This window comes from Populus euphratica, unplaced genomic scaffold, assembly GCF_000495115.2.
Source record: "Populus euphratica unplaced genomic scaffold, PopEup_1.0 scaffold389.1, whole genome shotgun sequence".
In the NCBI taxonomy this organism is placed as follows: Eukaryota; Viridiplantae; Streptophyta; class Magnoliopsida; order Malpighiales; family Salicaceae; genus Populus; species Populus euphratica.
In genome coordinates, this window is record NW_011500152.1 from 59,481 (window position 1) to 76,757 (window position 17,277).

Below are 17,277 nucleotides of genomic sequence, written 5' to 3' on the forward strand. Positions count from 1 at the left end.
TCTTGAAAAATTAAAAAAGTATTTTCCCACTCTGCCTCAAAATGTGATTACAAAAATTTACTGTACTAGATGTGCAAGATTGAGATTGTTAATAAATCATGGAATTCCTGAAGATATTCGCTGGTTGATTGAAGCAAAAGTTCAATTATCAGGTGAGTCCTCTAAATCTTTCATTTCACACATGCCTGGAACAGATAAAAGCACTTTTACAAAGAAACGTCGTGCAAAATGACTGAAAGTCTGTCATTGATGTGCTAGATGGACTTGTAATGCACAATGTCGTTCTTTAGGAATAGTATCTATAAACCGTGAAGATAAAATACAATTCATTAAGGATGGCCTGAGTAAGGAGTTTTTAGATAATCTTCTATTGACTCTTGAGACGCATCCTAGTGGAGATGTGCATCGTGTAATTCATGATTTATGGCTACTATTTCATAAAGAACATGATTGACCTAGTCTTGGGAATCTGACTAAAAAAGACCATGTTTGCCAGTTTTTAAGAAAACTGGATGGGAAGCCTATCCCCGATCCATAGAGGGCATTTAAGCCATTCTTGGACGTAAAACCAAGGGAAGATGTGAGCCATAATCACAACTACCTGTATATACATATGCTTTTTTAAAAGTAAATAAATAAATAAATAAAGAGAGAGAAAGAGAGAGAGTGTGAGACTCTAGTTGGCCTACATATAAGTGGTATGATTGCCTTTCTAATTTCTCATCTATAAAATCCTCTCTTCCTTCCTTTCATTTCTACTCAACCCATACATTCAATAAATACAGAAGTGTGTAGAAATGGCAAGTTTCTCAAGTCATCAAATAAAAAGTATTTGTGTTTTCGGTGGATCTAGTCCTGAGAAAGAAAAGGAGTTTTTAGAATCAGCAAATCATCTTGGTCAGATGCTAGCTGAGAGAAAGATTCATTTAGTGTATGGGGGAGGCAGTCTGGGATTAATCAGAGGTGTGTCAATAGCTGTATTTTTAGGAGGTAGTCAAGTTTTGGGGGTCGTTCCCGAAGCTTTAGCATAAGGAGATATCATTGGAAAAACAATTGGAGAGGAACTTTAGGTCTCCACAATGTCAGCGCGAATGAATGCAATGTTTAACCATGTGGATGCCTTCATTGCTTTACTAGGTGGTCTAGGCACATTGGAAGAGATCTTTCATATTTCCTCTTGGGCCCAACTACACATTCACCATAAACCCATATGTTTGTTAAATGTTAATGGTTATTATGATAAGTTGTTGTCTTTTCTTGATCATGCTGTGGAACATGAATTTCTAACATCTTCTGCACGACAAATCATAATCTCTGCTGCTACTGCTGAACAATTGATTGACCAACTACAATCTTCATTCTTGTAAGTGATCCTTTCATGAGTCGCATAAATTGGTCAACTAAGGAAAGCCGTAAAAAGCTTAGATTGGATTTGAGCCTTCATTTGTGAATCTTTATATCTTTTGGTTTTATTATTGTGTTTTGTTATTACTTATATTTGTTTTAGGTTTGTTAATGTTCGTTATTTCAGGTGATATCTTCTATACTCTATCTTTCTACCTTTAAACATTGAGGATAATGTCTCATTTTAGTTAGGGGGAGAGGGTAGTAGCTAAAAAAAAAATTGTGTTTTCTATTTCATAAAGCATGTGCAAAATTGTTGTTACTATGATGATAGAGTAAGAAGAACTTTTATGACTCTTGAGACGCATCTTATAACCATTATTAACAAGGTCTATTATAATACTTCATGAAATATTTAGATTTACAAACTCTCGCATTGTTATTACTTAATTCTGCTCATATACTTATTTAACATGTATTCTTAAACCTTAATTTACACACACACACTTTACATATGATTGTGGGTTGTATATTGGATTATTACATTATTCATTTGTTAAAGGTAACAACTAAGGGAAAAGGGATTGTATATAATTAAAAAAATAAAAAAATAAAAATGAGAATAATAAAAATATAGATAAGTTTGGTTTCGTAGCCTCCCTAACCTAAGCAATTAAGCCTGAAGGGGTGTTTTAACACCTAATACCCTAAAGTCAACTGACTTGGGAGTTATTGGCCCAACACTTATTACATGGGTTAAGAAGAAAAGCTTAAGGGAATCAAACATTGCACTATCTACATATCAGTATCTGCGACCCGAGTTATTAAGCTCGTAGGGGTGTCTTAACACCTAATGCCCTAAGACCAACTGGTTTGGGAGTCATTGGCCGAAAGCTTGTTACATAGATTAAAGATGTATGGTGTTTTTGAATTATATGTATATATATATATATATTTAAAAAAGAAAAAGAAAAAAAAGACAAATAATAATCCCAATCCAAGGAAGTTAACCTTAAACATTGGAACAAAAATATTGTTTTCTTCCAAGAAAAGCCCCATAATTATGTATTGATACATTAAGCACAAAAAAAGGTTTATGAATATCTTGTTAAGAGGTATTGAGCAGGTATATAAATTTAACGAGAGTTTGTTTATCTGGATAGATTAATGGAAGTTAAATGATGAATACCTTGCTTTGTGGAATTTGCAAATTGTTTTTCTATTTTAACGCTTTGATTACTAGAAACTAGTAATAAGCTGGTTGGAGGGTGTGATTGGTACTTAAAAGTGCATTTTTATCAAGGCTTTATATCATCATTTTGCACTTGAAGTATCAATAACTCCTTAACTAAAGCATGTTTTATAATAATATATCTAATAATATAAAATACCTTTAATTTGTGGTAAATGTTCATTTTAAATGCAGGCCTATCACATAAATGAAAGGATTGATCAATGAATTTAAGAACTGAAATTGAAAGGATAAAGAGATGGCCAAACTTAGAAAAGAGATGTCGGTGCAATCCAAACCGGAACACTGTTCGGTAATTTGGTCATATCTGGAGCTATAGATCTCGGATTTAGGTCTACTTTATATATATAGAAAGGTAAGATATAGGCCTACAACTTTCATATGGAGCCCAAGATCTAAAAAGGTCATTTACAAGTTCAAATTGTAGCAATAACAAAAAAAACCCGAATTTATCCTCCAACCGGAGCACTGTAAGGGAAGAAGAGAAGGAATGTGTTTATTTATAAGAGCACAAGATTTCAAACCTTTTTTCTATTTACTCAAGCTTCCTTTTATATTTTTGACTTACTTCATACAATATGTAATGGCTAAAGATGTAATCTCGTAATAATAAATTAATATTATTTTATTATTCGTGTTATCATATCTCATTAATATAAGCATGAGTTGCTTGTTCGTAATTAATAGGATGTGATAGGTATCATAATTCCTAACCCAGACTTATAGAAGAGGAGGCTTAGAGTGGGGTTACTTTTTAGCTAGACGCTAAACCCAAGAGGAATTTAATCCAATTGTCCATTAAACCCAAGTGTAATTGGGTTTAGCAGTACACTAACCCAATAGGAATTGGGCTCAATGTTACACTGAACGAGGAATTAGGCTTAGCTGTACGTCGAACCCAAGCATAATTGGGTTTAACTGTATGCTGAGCCCAATCATACTTGAGTTCAGCAGTATGTTGAACCAAATAGAAGTTAGGTTCATCGTTATGCTGAACATAAAAGGAATTGGGTTCAGCTACATGCTGAACCCATATGTGTTCAAGTTTAGCATTACGCCAGACCAAATTAGAGTTGGGTTCAGTATTTTGCTAAACTCAAGAGTAATTAAATTCAGCTTGTATGCTGAATCTAAATGTGGTTGAGATTATTTGTAGGCTGAACCTAAAAAAATTGAGTATGAACGCATCATAATCCAACTTAGAATTGGACGCAAGCGTACTCCGATCCAATACAACATTGGAAGTGAAGAAAATATAATCTCATTTTGGATTGTCATTTTTGTGTGATGACCTTTAAAATACGAGAGGTTTTTAAAAAAAATCATGATTTATAATAAATATTTTAGGATTTTGAAATCATATGCATGTATAGAAGTTGAATCTAGCTGTTTGGAAAAAAACTAATAACCATAACATACCCATATTGTTATTTAAAGACAAATTATATTATTATTATAAATCTTGAGTTCTTGCATATTATATATACACATATTTGATCAAGAATATTATACACATATTTGTATAAAAATAAATGGGGATAGCCCTTAACATTTTTAAATAATGGTGCGAGATGCCCTTCATTGAATCTATTATTCACCTAATATGTTGAAGGTTGTTGCTTACTAGGGACAAATACGATTTTTTCAAATTATTTTAAGTTATAGTTAGTGTGCTAAACAACTCAGCTTATTGCTTTTTAAAAGAACGTATGTAGCTAACATTAATAAGAGCGTAATATTAAAAATAACATAAATATATTGCTCTAATTCCTCATAAGTATCTCCATTGCCTTGCAGTTTCCTTTGGCTTTACACATTTCTGGTTGGACGTGGAAAATCATCAATATTGATATCATAATGCATGGAAAGAAAGTGTATGAAATAAGAAAAAATCCATTAATAATGATTACATATATATTCGTAAAGAAATTAAGAGATCCCACGACCTTAATTCATAGTCTTGTAAATTGATATAGGATGAATCCAGATTGTGGCTAGACAAAATCAACTTAGCTTAATTTTAACAATATTATCTTAATTAAGTATATTTAAAAATAATATTCAAATATTTTTTTATTAAAACATTGAGATTGCGGTTGAGTAGGTTGAGATCAATCTAAATTTTTAACATGGTCAAACAAAATCATTTAAAAAAAAAAAATTAGCTAGAGTCGAGACAGTCTAGATCCTAGGCCACGGATTTAAGCTTTATAATTATGCATTCTATTACGAGGAAGCCAAGATAACGCACACGTCTCTCCCAAATTACATGCACCTACCTAATTAACTTCAACCTTGACATAACATATTTCGATTAAATTATGATTATAAAAAAGACTATGATTAGTGACTAAAAAAAAGTAGTCCATGGGAATAGGAAACCATAGAATATGACATTTTGAAGTTGAGCTTAGATGACCAGATAGAAACTTGGAAGGAGAAGGAGAAAAAGAAAAACAATGCTTTCGAAGGGAAGCATTTTTTTTAATTTAACCTTTCCCCAGAGTCTATACCAACCCACTCTCTCGTGAATTTGTTAAAAGTTTGATGACAAATAATTGCTTAGAAATTTTTTCCTAGAACAAATCTAAAGAAAGTTTATTCTAGCTAAGTGGATTAAAATGTAAATAATTAAATAAGTGTATTTTTCTGAATACACATAAAGATAACAAATATATGATTTTTAATTAATATTTTTTAAAACATTTATTAATATATAAATTAATTTGAAAACAAGTATATTTATCAAATAATAAAAATAATCCAAATGATTAGGTTCAAGTCTCAACCATAACAAAATTAGAGTTGTAACATGAAATTTGGTTTGAAAATACTTTTCTATGTACAATTATTAAAATGAAGTAGGTTTTGTTTAATGAATTAATTCTGAAATTCAAAAGTTAAAACCTGGTTTAATTTAAATGTTTTGGTATTCATCTAGCTAAACTCTTTAGATGTAGTTGGAATAATATGTAATCTAGTTAACATAATTAACCTTATAATAATGTTTTTTCGTATAGATGATATATTCTAAATTTGGATTTGACAACTATACTTTAAAGTACATCTAATAAATTCATGTCTTAACATGTGCTATTGATATGGCTTCTTTCCATGTAACTGTTTCAGGATTTCTAGAGCATGTTTATTATTATGGTAAAAAAAATATTTTTTAAAAAATTTAAAATTTTTTAAATTAATTTTTATTTAATATCTTTATATTATTTTAACATGCTAATATTATAAATTTTTTTAAAAATATATTTTAATAAATTTTTAAATAAAAAATATTTTAAAAAATAATTGTTAAAATAAGAAGAAACTGTTCCTTAATAGCTTTAACTGTTTGATCACCAATCCCGCCAATAGAATGCTTTGTTGAACGTTAGAGATTTGATCGGACAGATGATAATCAATAACGAGCATTGGCTAAGCTTTTTTACCGCATGTGTGGGTCTGTATTGGAGACCTACAATATAAAATTGTTTAAAGAAAAATTACATAAATAAACCACTATTCTTGCCTTTGCCAGGAAAGTGTATTAGATTGACCTAAATAGCCAAAGAATTTCTCTTCTAGATTTTTTTTATCTACTATTTCTGCCAATTTGGCTTGATCATTTAGGATATTTTATCTTTGAAATAATAAAATTAAAAATTAAAACAATTATGATTTTTTAATGAGATGTAAGTAGTCTTTGCTATTTTTAAAATTATTACCTATTTTTTTATAAAAAACCAAAACAAAAAAAAAATATAAAGTAAATCAATAATTTTTTTTTATGTTTTCTTCAAATATTCAAATAATAATGAGTATTTCCCTACTTTAATCCTTCTAAATACACTAAATTAATTTAGATTAATATAAATTCCAACCAATGTGGCTAGATTGAGAAAAAATCAAGATTCTTGGTAGTTAGATGGAAATTTGTCATAGGGATATGTTACTAACAAATCACACAAAAAGCCTAGCAAATATATTTATAGATCAGTAAAATAAAATTAAGCCTCATGAAAGCTTGATTATGTCATACCAACTGTTAAAAAATTATCTCAACTCAATAGTTTATGTTATTAAATGAGATCCTAAAATATAATTTTTATTGTTCTCTCACATACTCCCTCAAATGAAAGTTTTTTAAGTTTGAAATCTGTATAGCCTCATATTATTTTATTCTTAATTTTTATCAAATAAATAGAAATGATGAAATTCAAACTCGTGATCACTTGATTATCAATATTCTAATATCATGTTAAAGAACTATTTCAATCTAATAGCTTAAACTACTATGTGAGATTCCAAGATATGATTTATTATATTCTTTAATACCAACAATTTGGACATAAAAGGTTATTGTTACCCCAAGTTGGAACCTCGCATAAATATACAAATAAATAAAAAATTAAAAATATATTAATGAAAAAAACATGAAGAATATCCACAATAATTGTCAAAGATTGGTTGAGGAGAATCAAAACACCAAAAGTTGAAAAATTGATAGCTTAATTTTTATCAATAAAGGTTTTATTAACAAGAAAAGTTTAATTTAGAAAGAGAAATTTAAAATTGGATGTTTAATAACTTAATTGATATTTTAAAAGGTTTAATTGCAAGAAAAATTGGTTTTCAAATCCCATTCAGGCTTTAATTGGAAATTTTGTTTTGAAGTTTAGGGTTGAATTGCACTTTTAAAAAGGTAATTTAGTCAAATTATAGACATAATTGTATAATATATTGAAGCTAGATAGGCAATTAAAGACTTGATTGAAAAAATTTAAAATCAAGAACTAAATAGTGAGATGCATAGGACTTTAGAGACTTAAATCAATAAACTTAAGGGTCAAATTAAAGACAATTAAGAGTTTTATGATCAATTGAGAATCAATTTACACAAATAAAAAATTAAGGATCTAATTAAAAAAGATTTTAAACTTTATGGCTAATTATTAAGTTTAACAAGTACGGAACTGCATAAGACTAAATTGTTTTTTGGATTTTAATATTAGAATTTTGGTTTTTAATTTAATATCTATTTTTATGAAATCATGATTTCTAAGTAAAGTGACTAGATGTTAAATTCTTGTTACTTGAATGATTTCTAAGCTTTCTTTTGGTTTCTTGAAATCTAGTTTTTGATTGTTGTTTGGTGTTTTTGAATTATTCTTGATTTTTTTTTATATTTTTTTATTTTTGATATAAAAAATTATGTATTTTTATTTTTTAAAGTTTGATTCATGTTAAACTTTAATTTCAATTTTGGTTTAATTTTTTTATCAAATCAAAGTTTTTTTGTTTGATTTATAATTAAGTTAAAGATTTTAGATCAACCCGATCAGGTTAAGGGGTTTTTCAATTTTTTTTTAATGTTTTTATATTATTATAATATATTAATATAAAAAACAAGCTTTAAACAAATAAAAATATATTATTCTAATATATTTTAAAATTAAAAAAATTATTACAAAAATTTAACAATATAATATAATAAGACCAAAAATAAACTTTAAAAATAAAAAAATTATCATCATAATATATTTTAAAATTAAAAAAATTATTACAAAAATTTAAAATTATAATATAATAATATCAAAAATAAACTTTAAAAATAAAAAAATTATCATCATAATATATTTTAAAATTAAAAACTTTAAAAACAATACCACGATTTCAAAATCCTAATTCAAACTCAACGTCATTAATGTCCTGTAAAAAAAAAATTAATAAAAATAATTCACTCGAATCGATCGGATTGATTACTTGTAGATATCATCCATCAATTTAAACTCGATCAGTGCCTTTATCCTCTGCTGCAAAAATGAAGAAATTTCATCAAGTAAAAGCCATTCTACGCTACTTCGAAAGTTAAGAACTCGAATTGACCCGATGATGTATGAGTTTAAACCGAGTAATCTAACAATGCCCTCTAAGCTATGCCACAAAGGTTGTGTAAGCGCTCAAAGCGCGTACCATCCCCCATGCAACTTTATCATCATCCCCTGGATAAAGCAAAAGCCACTCCCCTTCATCTCTCTCTCTCTCTCTCTCTCTCTCTCCCGCCCCACCATGAAACTTTCTTGAAACTCCAAACATCCAGTTCCATGGTAATTTAATTCCATTCGAGGAGGAATTCAAATAACTCAAAAGGAAAAGGAAAAGGAAAAACTCCTTTTCCCAACTATGGTTTCCATTCAAGATTCCCACTCTCAATACTCCACTCCAAATCGCTTCCCTTTAACCTCAGCCTCTCCTTCCCCTATCAAAATCCACCGACACGTCGGCCGTTCCATGCGGACCATCCGCTCTACTTTCTTTCAGACAAGCTCCAGCTCCTTCGCTTCGCTTCCGAACAACTCAGCTGCTTCAACTCCCTTTGATTCTGAAAACTTAACTGAGTCTGTCATTGACATGCGACTCGGCGAGCTCGCGAAAACCTTAAATCAAAACAGCAATGGCAATCATGGCAGTTTTAAGAAAAAGTTGTTGTCGACGTCGTCTTCCTCGGAAGAGGAGTTTCTTGATATTGCAGAAGCTTTTTCTGATTTTTCTGCCTGCAGCTCAGATATTTCTGGAGAACTACAACGTCTTGCATGCTTGCCATCGGCTCCAATGCATGATGGTGAAGTGGAAGGGTGTGAAGAGAAGAACCCATCAATGGAAATTGTAGCTGAGCCTTGTCATGGGTTCTTACAAAGGGAATCTTTTTCCACGGAAATCATTGAAAGTATTTCTCCGGAGGATCTTCAGCCGACGGTGAACATCTGTGTTGACGGGTTACAGTCTCCGTCGATTACTGTTAAAAGATCTGCCGCGGAAAAGTTGAGGTTTTTGGCAAAGAATAGAGCGGATAACAGGGCGTTGATTGGTGAATCGGGGGCGATTTCTGCTTTAATCCCGTTGCTTAAACAAACTGATCCGTGGGCGCAAGAACATGCGGTGACGGCCTTGTTGAACTTGTCATTGTACGAGGAGAACAAGAAGAGGATTACGAATTCGGGTGCGATTAAGTCTTTTGTTTATGTGCTTAAAACTGGGACTGAAAATGCTAAGCAAAACGCGGCGTGTGCGTTACTTAGTCTGGCTTTGATTGAAGAGAACAAAAACTCGATTGGAGCTTGTGGGGCGATACCGCCATTGGTATCGCTTTTGATTAATGGTTCAAACAGGGGCAAGAAGGATGCATTGACCACATTGTATAAGATTTGTTCGATAAAGCAGAATAAAGAGAGGGCTGTGGCTGCTGGGGCAGTTAAGCCGTTGGTGGGGATGGTGGTGGAGGCAGGGGCAGGGATGATGGCGGAGAAGGCAATGGTGGTGTTGAGTAGTTTGGCTGCGATTGAAGAAGGGAGAGAAACAATCGTTGAAGAAGGTGGGATTGCTGCACTTGTTGAGGCTATTGAAGATGGTTCCGTGCAACGGAAAGAGTTTGCTGTTGTCACTTTGTTGCAATTATGTAATGATAGTGTTAGAAATCGCGGCTTACTTGTCAGAGAAGGTGCAATTCCTCCTCTTGTTGCGCTTTCGCAGAATGGGAGCATTCCCGCCAAGAACAAGGTAAATTTTTGTTGATTCTGATGGTTTCAGTGCTAGTTTTTACAGCTTTCAAAGTTAATTTTGATCCCAGTAGTAATTAGTTTGAGTTATTAATGTGTTGGTTGGAGTGGTATTGATGGTGGGGGTGGTGTTGGTGCAGGCTGAGAGGCTACTTGGGTACTTGAGAGAACCAGGGCAAGAGTCTGCTGCTGCTTCATCTTCAAGCCCTCAAAGAGGTGGTGGATTTTGATCTTTTTTACTATTCTTAGAGGTAATTACTGGTACTGATTAGAATGAGTGGTTGGCTGTTCTTGGTGTGTGTATATATAGGTAGTGTTTTTTGCATGGTTTGTACAGTGTGGATGATAAATTGGATGGAATGATTAGTAAATGAGAAATTAGGGTAAGCTAGGGAGAAATACTCATAGACTGACTTGCTTTAGATGTACGAGTTTGACTTGAACTAGGTTTTGGAAGTTGGGGGGTTTGTGATTCTGATGGAATTTCCACAGGAGGATTACTTGTTTGATTTGCGGGTTTTGGGTGGTTGATGATGGGAATTTGGGCTTGTTCCTTGTGCATTGTTTGGATGACCCAAATTCTGTTTACTGATTGTTCAAGTAAACTAGTGAAGATAAAAGAGCATGCTCCTTCTTGCAGCATGTTTTTATTGCATCTTGTAGCTTGGATTCCATGTATGTTGTGTTGATTTCAGCATTGCTAGTGGGCATTCTAGATTGACTAGATCTTATGCTGAAGATTGTGAACATTTTCTGTTCTCTTGATCTCTCTCCTCGTGGCACTAGATCGTCTGGGATTTTCAACCAGCACGGTGAATTCTCCTTTAGAGATGTCTCTGGTATCAGGAAAATGCGATCTTGTTCCTTGTATGGTCGCGTGCTTTCTGTCTAATAAAGAACAGGCAAGAAATATTTAAAATCTTATAATGTTGATAAGGCCTCATGCAAGTTCACCCAGTCAAGAATTACCCCTAGTGAGTGATTTTGCATCGGCAATCTGTGTTCATTTCCTCCTTGGATTACCATTTTTGTTGCTCAGAATTTCTGCTACCAGAAGGAAGGCGATGGTTTCATGCCTCCACCATTGTTAAGGGTTTGAATCTGAGGTCAGGAGTAGAGATAATATTTATTAGATGGAAGCACATGAACATGTCATGCATGGTAGGCCCCTTTGATCTCCTTGTCTTTGGTGTGAAGTCGTTTTTTGTGCTATGTGCTTTCCATCACCACCTGTCTGTCTGCTGTACTTTGATGGGAATACACTCTTGTGTGGTTAAGTTGCGTTTTGCTGCTTTCACAGTTTTAAAATTGTGAGGTTAATCAATATGCATCATAATTTTTAAAATCTATTTTTTCAAGTCATAAAAAGCTTCTACAAAGTCTATCATACACTGAGCCTCTATTTGTTTTGTTTTTGCAGTTAAAAAGTATATTTTATAAAAATTTAAATTTGTTTTGCTTTAATTAATATTTTTATATTTTTTTTATTTGTTAATGTGAAAAATAAATTTAAAAAAATAAAAAAATCATTTAAATAAAACAAATAGTATTTTAAATAGCACCCGCTAACAACATAATGCTAATTGAGTTCTAAATGTTTGTTTGTTGTGTTAGCTTGTATTTTTAAATTGTTTTTTATTTGAAAAATTGTTAAATTAATGTTTTTGCTTATGTCAAAAAAATAATATTTCAATTGGAAAACACATTTAAGTAACACTTTTAAGCATAAAAATAAGCCCTCGGAGAAAGCCACCAACCACTGAAATCGCACCATGTGTAGCATAAAAATCCTTGCAGCATTTTATAAACTTTCCTTGTCGTTGTTCAATGTGTAGCAGCTGGCATAGCAGGTATGTGGTGTCCTGCTACTTGTTAGGGTTTTTGATATTTTATAGAAAACGGGCTCAGAGGGACCAAATTCTCGGCGCTCACTGACATGATTTCTTGTTTGTTCTTCTTATTAATGAACAACTTGCTTATTATGGGAAGGTTAGGCAGGCTGCCATCCTCTCTCCAGCAACAATCCTTTGCTGTCGAAGTATATTTCCCCTCGAGAGTAGCACAGCTGAGAAAAAAAGAAACTTTGGAAAATATCATACGCAACAAGTTGAAATTCAAAGCATTATTATGTTCTTCTCAGCAGCGTAACCTTAAAAGAAATCAAAGGGTTGCATGCAACCTTTAAATTTGATTTATGATTTTAATATACTAATATTAAAAATAAAAGAAATTTTAAAAAATTATTTTAATTTTATTTTACAGGAGAAGTAATTTGACAAAATTTCATGCGTTAAATTACCAATACCGACAGCGCTTAAATTTTACCAGCTGTGTTATTTTTATATTAAAAAAAAAAGCCTCTGGATTTGGACCAACACATGTTAGAGTAGTGAGAACATTTTCCTGTGTGTTTTGACCAACTAAACAATTGCTAGATGATTTCTGAGGAAAGGGATGCTCTTATCCTATCAGCTTCTGCTGCCGCCACAAGCTTCCCGGTCATGGCAAAATATAGGTTTTTAATGAAGGGAACAACCGAAAATCAAGACCCTTGAGGCCGAGTGCCCGTTTTGGGCTTCAAGTATTTCGTTGCCAAGGTTGGCTCCCATGTCTGCAAAATGGCAGTCTGTGAATACAAACTGAAAAAGGATATTATAGACCTGGAATTATTGCTGGATAAGGACCTGGAGAAATTTGATTGAGTATATTGTTTAATTGATATTTATATTATTTTTTTCTCTAGAAAAATCTCAGTTCAAACCGAGCTACCAAGCTCGATTTAGCTGGTTGACCCTGAAAATCCACAACTCAAAGCATTATCTAGATCGAGTTCAAGTTAAAAAATAAAATAAAATATTGACCTGGTTAATCGGGCTAGATTGACTTGTGATCATGGACCTAGTTGAGTTGATTGTGAAAATTGAATGATTTAGCTGCAACATATAATTTTAATAGAAATAATCCAGCTATCTGGACATTTTTCTGAATCAAACCCTCTATTTTCGAAACAAGAAACGACAGGCCCACTTGAACATTCCTATCTTCACTGACCCAAGTGTGAACTTCCCGAGGTAGTCAGCGAAGTTCATGTCCAGCCATTTCATGGCCGCAATCTCAAAGCTAGTCCAAGGTAACTGAAGAGTGAACGTAGTCAAAATAATCAAGTGTCGGTTCCCCCCTTATCCTTCCACGCGGTTGTTTGCTAGGTTGCGAGCCGATTTGAAGCTTCGTAAAACACGAAGGGTTAGTACTCTAAGCAAATAATTAACTCCACAGGAAGTTGATCGAGAAAGATTCATTGTTATAGCTACATGGCTCATGCATAATTCAGTCAATTGGCAACAACAGGCTGCCCTAGTTTTATTCATTAAAGTAACAATGGAGCTGTTTACTTGTAACCAACCTATGTAATTGCAAACTAGGGTGTTAAAGGCAATTCTTTTATGCAGATTCAACTTGGTACTTGGATTTTTCTTTCTTTCCTCTAAATAATCTTGGTTTGTAGCCATCCTCTAGTAGCTTTTCGACCTCCTCAAATTGCAGGCCTTTAGTTTCAGGCACTAAGAAGTAGATGAATGTGAGGCTAATGGTAGAAATTCCGGCAAATAAGAAGAATGTGCCACCGGCACCAAGAGCTTCGGTGAGAGATAAGTATGATTCGCTGACAATGAGATTTGAACACCAATTGGACACAGCAGCAATACCTCCACAAACACCTCTATATCTCAATGGATAGATTTCTGAGTTCACAATCCATGGCACGGTTCCCATTCCAGGAGAATAGGAAATGATGTATAGTCCGAGGAGTATGACGGCAAGAAATCCGAATCTGCTTGGGCAACCCTTCTCGAAAAAAACACGTTTTTCTGCACGGCAGTCACCCTTAATAGCCTTGGTTGAATCCAGGCATGCTCCAGGATGGGTCTGTTCATGTAAAAAAAATCATTATCGGTGTCAGATTGATAAACTTGTACGCTTCTAAATGTTATTGAAGGACATAGTATGATCAAATTAACAGTAAAAACTCACTGAATATAGCAAGGGTTTATAGAAAAATTAAGTAATTCAGCATGCACAATGTATAGCCAAGCAATTGAGAAAGTGAAAGAACTAACTTCACTGACTGCATTAGCACAGAAACCACAATGAGCTTTCAAACAAGTCATGCAGCTCCACCTTGATGCATCCGAGGCTGTCAAGAAACGCGGACAAGTAGAGTTTGTTCCAAAGTGGGCTGTCTCAATCCCACTAACTTTAGGAGCATGATTAGAAGCTTCAATAAACACAACAGATAAGATCACGAGGAAGGAGATAATTCCGGTCATTGAAATAATCATCAACCTTCTCCTTCCATACCTGTCGACAAAACACATGCTAACAATGGAGCCAACCGCATTTAGGCCAGAAGTAATGAGAGAGAGTGTCAAGGCAACTGAGTTCAAAGCAAATCCAGCGAACTGAACTATAGTTGGGGCATAGTACATGACTGTATTTATACCCACAAACTGCTGAGCAACTTGAACAGTGATACCTGCATAGAGTCCCCTGCGAACTACCTTGTTTTTAAATGCACCCATCACTTTAGTTATCATGCCCTCTCCAATAGCAGCTTCATCAGCCTTCTCGGCTTCAACGGAAAATTTCAAGGCATTCAACTCATTTTCAACTTCATGAGCAGGATAGATTTTCTCCAAGATTGCCCTTGCCTCATCTACCCTATCCTGAATATCAAAAACGCATTGCAGTAGCACAAAACATCTTAGAGTGGAATGACTAGTCCGTGAGGACATCATTGTTTTTGCGAGATAACAAATTTCAATGTTCTATAATAGATTTAAACATGTGGGGAGTTTCTTTAAGAAGCATGATCATAACCTTTCTGTAGAGCCATCGAGGAGATTCAGGAAGTGATAACATCAACACAAATTGAACCACAGCTGGGACTCCAGCAACTCCAAGCATCCATCGCCAGGTTCCAGTAGCCTGAAACATGATTTTGAGACATTAAAACCTTGTTTAACTTCAAGAGGTTAAGGAGCAAGTAGTGATTGTCAGAACACATACCTTGGTGAAAGCAAGATTGATAAGATAAGACAGAAATTGTCCTCCAGTAATTAGCAATCCATTTGTGCTAACAAGAGCGCCTCTAATTCTTGCAGGTGAAGCTTCCGAGATGTAAAGAGGAGCAGTCATGGATGCCATTCCCACTCCCAAGCCAACAAAAATTCTTCCGATAACAATCACCCAAGGTTTTGGAGCTGCAGCCATGACAACTGCACCAAAAAAGAACACAACATCGGCACCTAAAATTGCCACTCTCCTGCCCCACCTGTCATTAATATATCCACCAAACGCAGCACCAACAATAGCTCCCGCGACAGCCATACTCACTATGGTTTCCTGCCGATATGAAACAAACTTATCAAAGCGAGAACACGGATGATACCAAAATATCTCTTTATCTCTTTCTCTCAAGAAAACAACACAAGTAAAACATATTTTAACTCACCTGCAGCCATGTTTTTCTGTCAACATCTTCAAAATCGTCACGAATGTAAAGCAAAGCACCAGAAATAACTCCTAAAAATTGCCATAACAAAAGACTCATTACTATGTTTTAATAAATCACAAAGACCACAAATTAAAGCAAACTTACAAGAGACAGACAGTCGTGAAAACCCATCCAAGTTACTAATAAAACCTATCCAAGAGTTGAATTTTTTTACCTGTATCGTAACCAAACAGGAGCCCTCCAATGCCAGCTGAAAGTGCAAGCCTCATAATATAAGGAGTCTTCCATACGGTCCTCCAGCACTCTGTAAACTCTGTCTTGTCAGCAGTGGCAACACCTCCTTCCACCATTTTTGCAGATGGAAGTAAATTTCAGAGGAGCTAACTGATAAATTGAGATACAATCTGCAAATTCACAGCCTTGAAAATTATCAGAACCTCATAAACACCTCTTTACAGTAAAGTCCATCGACGCTGACAACTATTGACACAAAGCATCAAATTCCTATGAAAAAATAAGACAAAACCTCGAATAGATCAAATTAAGAATCTTCACTATCTATAATGCCAAACGGAATATTAATCCTACATCAAACAACAGACCAAATCTGTCTAATAAACAAATGTAAATCAAGAATCCTTCATATATTTACACTCTCTCTGTCTTACTTCCTTGTCTCTGGGAAAAAAATTAAACACAAAGATTCTTTCAAATTATGCTTTGATTATCTTAATTATAACCACGCAGAGTACATTCAAAACAACCCAAAAAGAGAAAAAGGAAAATGAAACCTGTTACTACCTTCACTATAGACTGTTTATCTTCTTCTTCTAAACCCTTTTCTGGGTGCAAACAATGATGCCTTCTGTTGTTCAAATGGATATGCTCAAAGTACGAGTCCTAAATATGCGCTAAAATTCTATTACATGACACGGAAAGAGATAAAAATTGGTAATGATGATTTATCAAAGAAAAAAGAAGGTGATATTGACTTGGTTTCTTGATTTTTGGATCATGTAGTTAATACAGTACTTAAGGATTCCTAGAAGAAGTCTGACACATGTGAAACTTTTGACAGGGTGATGTTATCTTGTAAACAAATTCCCTCCTTTAAATGGATAAATTATGTGTGTGTATGTCCATATATACTAATAATTATATCCTTTTTTATGAAATTACCTTTCAAACTCTCAATTGCTAAATTTGTGAAACCTGCTACTGCAAAACAAATATAAATAGGTGATAATCAAAATAAGCGCATTGAATAAATAGGGCATTTTTTAAAAAAAAATAGAGCAGAAAAATCATGAAAATTAATTGAAAAATATATATAAAAAACATCTTGGTTCAATTCGGTTCAGCTTATATCCAAACCGAACTTTTCATGTCTCGAATTTTTCTCCACTGTAAGCCTAGAAATGCTTTTATTTACAGATATGTCTAGTATTTTGCTCTCAAAGAGTCAAAGATCCATTTCATATCCATTTAATCACTATAAATACTTGAGAACACTTAACTTCGTTTTGTTAGAAATAGATTGAAAATCTTAGTTTGATTCTATGTTTAAGAATTTTGATGGAGCTGGGCTCGCTTGGTTTAAAAAGCCAAATAAAAAACAT

General features: G+C 33.4%; 2 protein-coding genes across 5 annotated transcripts; one reads left to right on the forward strand and one right to left on the reverse strand.

Annotated features, from left to right (window-relative positions):
* The first annotated feature begins 8,509 nt into the window (after positions 1 to 8,509).
* On the forward strand, positions 8,510 to 12,124 carry LOC105110972 (U-box domain-containing protein 4-like). 3 transcript variants are annotated; one of them, XM_011006188.1, is made up of 3 exons: positions 8,510 to 10,147; positions 10,287 to 10,397; positions 11,944 to 12,124. In XM_011006188.1, the coding sequence occupies exons 1-2, from the start codon at positions 8,774 to 8,776 to the stop codon at positions 10,374 to 10,376; spliced, it is 1,464 nt and encodes a 487-aa protein (XP_011004490.1). In that variant the 5' UTR covers positions 8,510 to 8,773; the 3' UTR covers positions 10,377 to 10,397; positions 11,944 to 12,124. The 3 variants fall into 3 exon arrangements, with proteins under 3 accessions (XP_011004490.1, XP_011004491.1, XP_011004489.1); XM_011006189.1 differs by lacking the exon at positions 11,944 to 12,124 and adding an exon at positions 11,186 to 11,491; XM_011006187.1 differs by lacking the exon at positions 11,944 to 12,124 and having other exon boundaries at positions 8,511 to 10,147; positions 10,287 to 10,801.
* A 1,266-nt stretch (positions 12,125 to 13,390) lies between these two features.
* LOC105110973 (inositol transporter 4-like) lies at positions 13,391 to 16,768 on the reverse strand. Of its 2 annotated transcripts, none has more exons than XM_011006190.1 (7): positions 16,460 to 16,768; positions 15,873 to 16,062; positions 15,656 to 15,726; positions 15,211 to 15,546; positions 15,022 to 15,129; positions 14,262 to 14,867; positions 13,391 to 14,070 (listed from the first exon to the last, which is right to left on the reverse strand). In XM_011006190.1, exons 2-7 carry the CDS (start codon positions 16,006 to 16,008, stop codon positions 13,588 to 13,590), a joined length of 1,740 nt encoding a protein of 579 aa, XP_011004492.1. In that variant the 5' UTR covers positions 16,009 to 16,062; positions 16,460 to 16,768; the 3' UTR covers positions 13,391 to 13,587. The 2 variants fall into 2 exon arrangements, with proteins under 2 accessions (XP_011004492.1, XP_011004493.1); XM_011006191.1 differs by having other exon boundaries at positions 15,873 to 16,078.
* Positions 16,769 to 17,277: the final 509 nt, after the last annotated feature.

Bases quoted from the DNA above. Each gene is read 5' to 3' on its own strand.
- LOC105110972 (XM_011006188.1), top strand. From the start codon at position 8,774: ATGGTTTCCATTCAAGATTCCCACTCTCAATACTCCACTCCAAATCGC. The intron at 10,148-10,286 runs GTAAATTTTTGT...GTGTTGGTGCAG, and splicing joins GCATTCCCGCCAAGAACAAG to GCTGAGAGGCTACTTGGGTA.
- LOC105110973 (XM_011006190.1), bottom strand. From the start codon at position 16,008: ATGGTGGAAGGAGGTGTTGCCACTGCTGACAAGACAGAGTTTACAGAG. The intron at 15,130-15,210 runs GTATGTGTTCTG...ATCATGTTTCAG, and splicing joins TCAATCTTGCTTTCACCAAG to GCTACTGGAACCTGGCGATG. The intron at 14,071-14,261 runs GTTAGTTCTTTC...TTACATGAACAG, and splicing joins GTGCTAATGCAGTCAGTGAA to ACCCATCCTGGAGCATGCCT.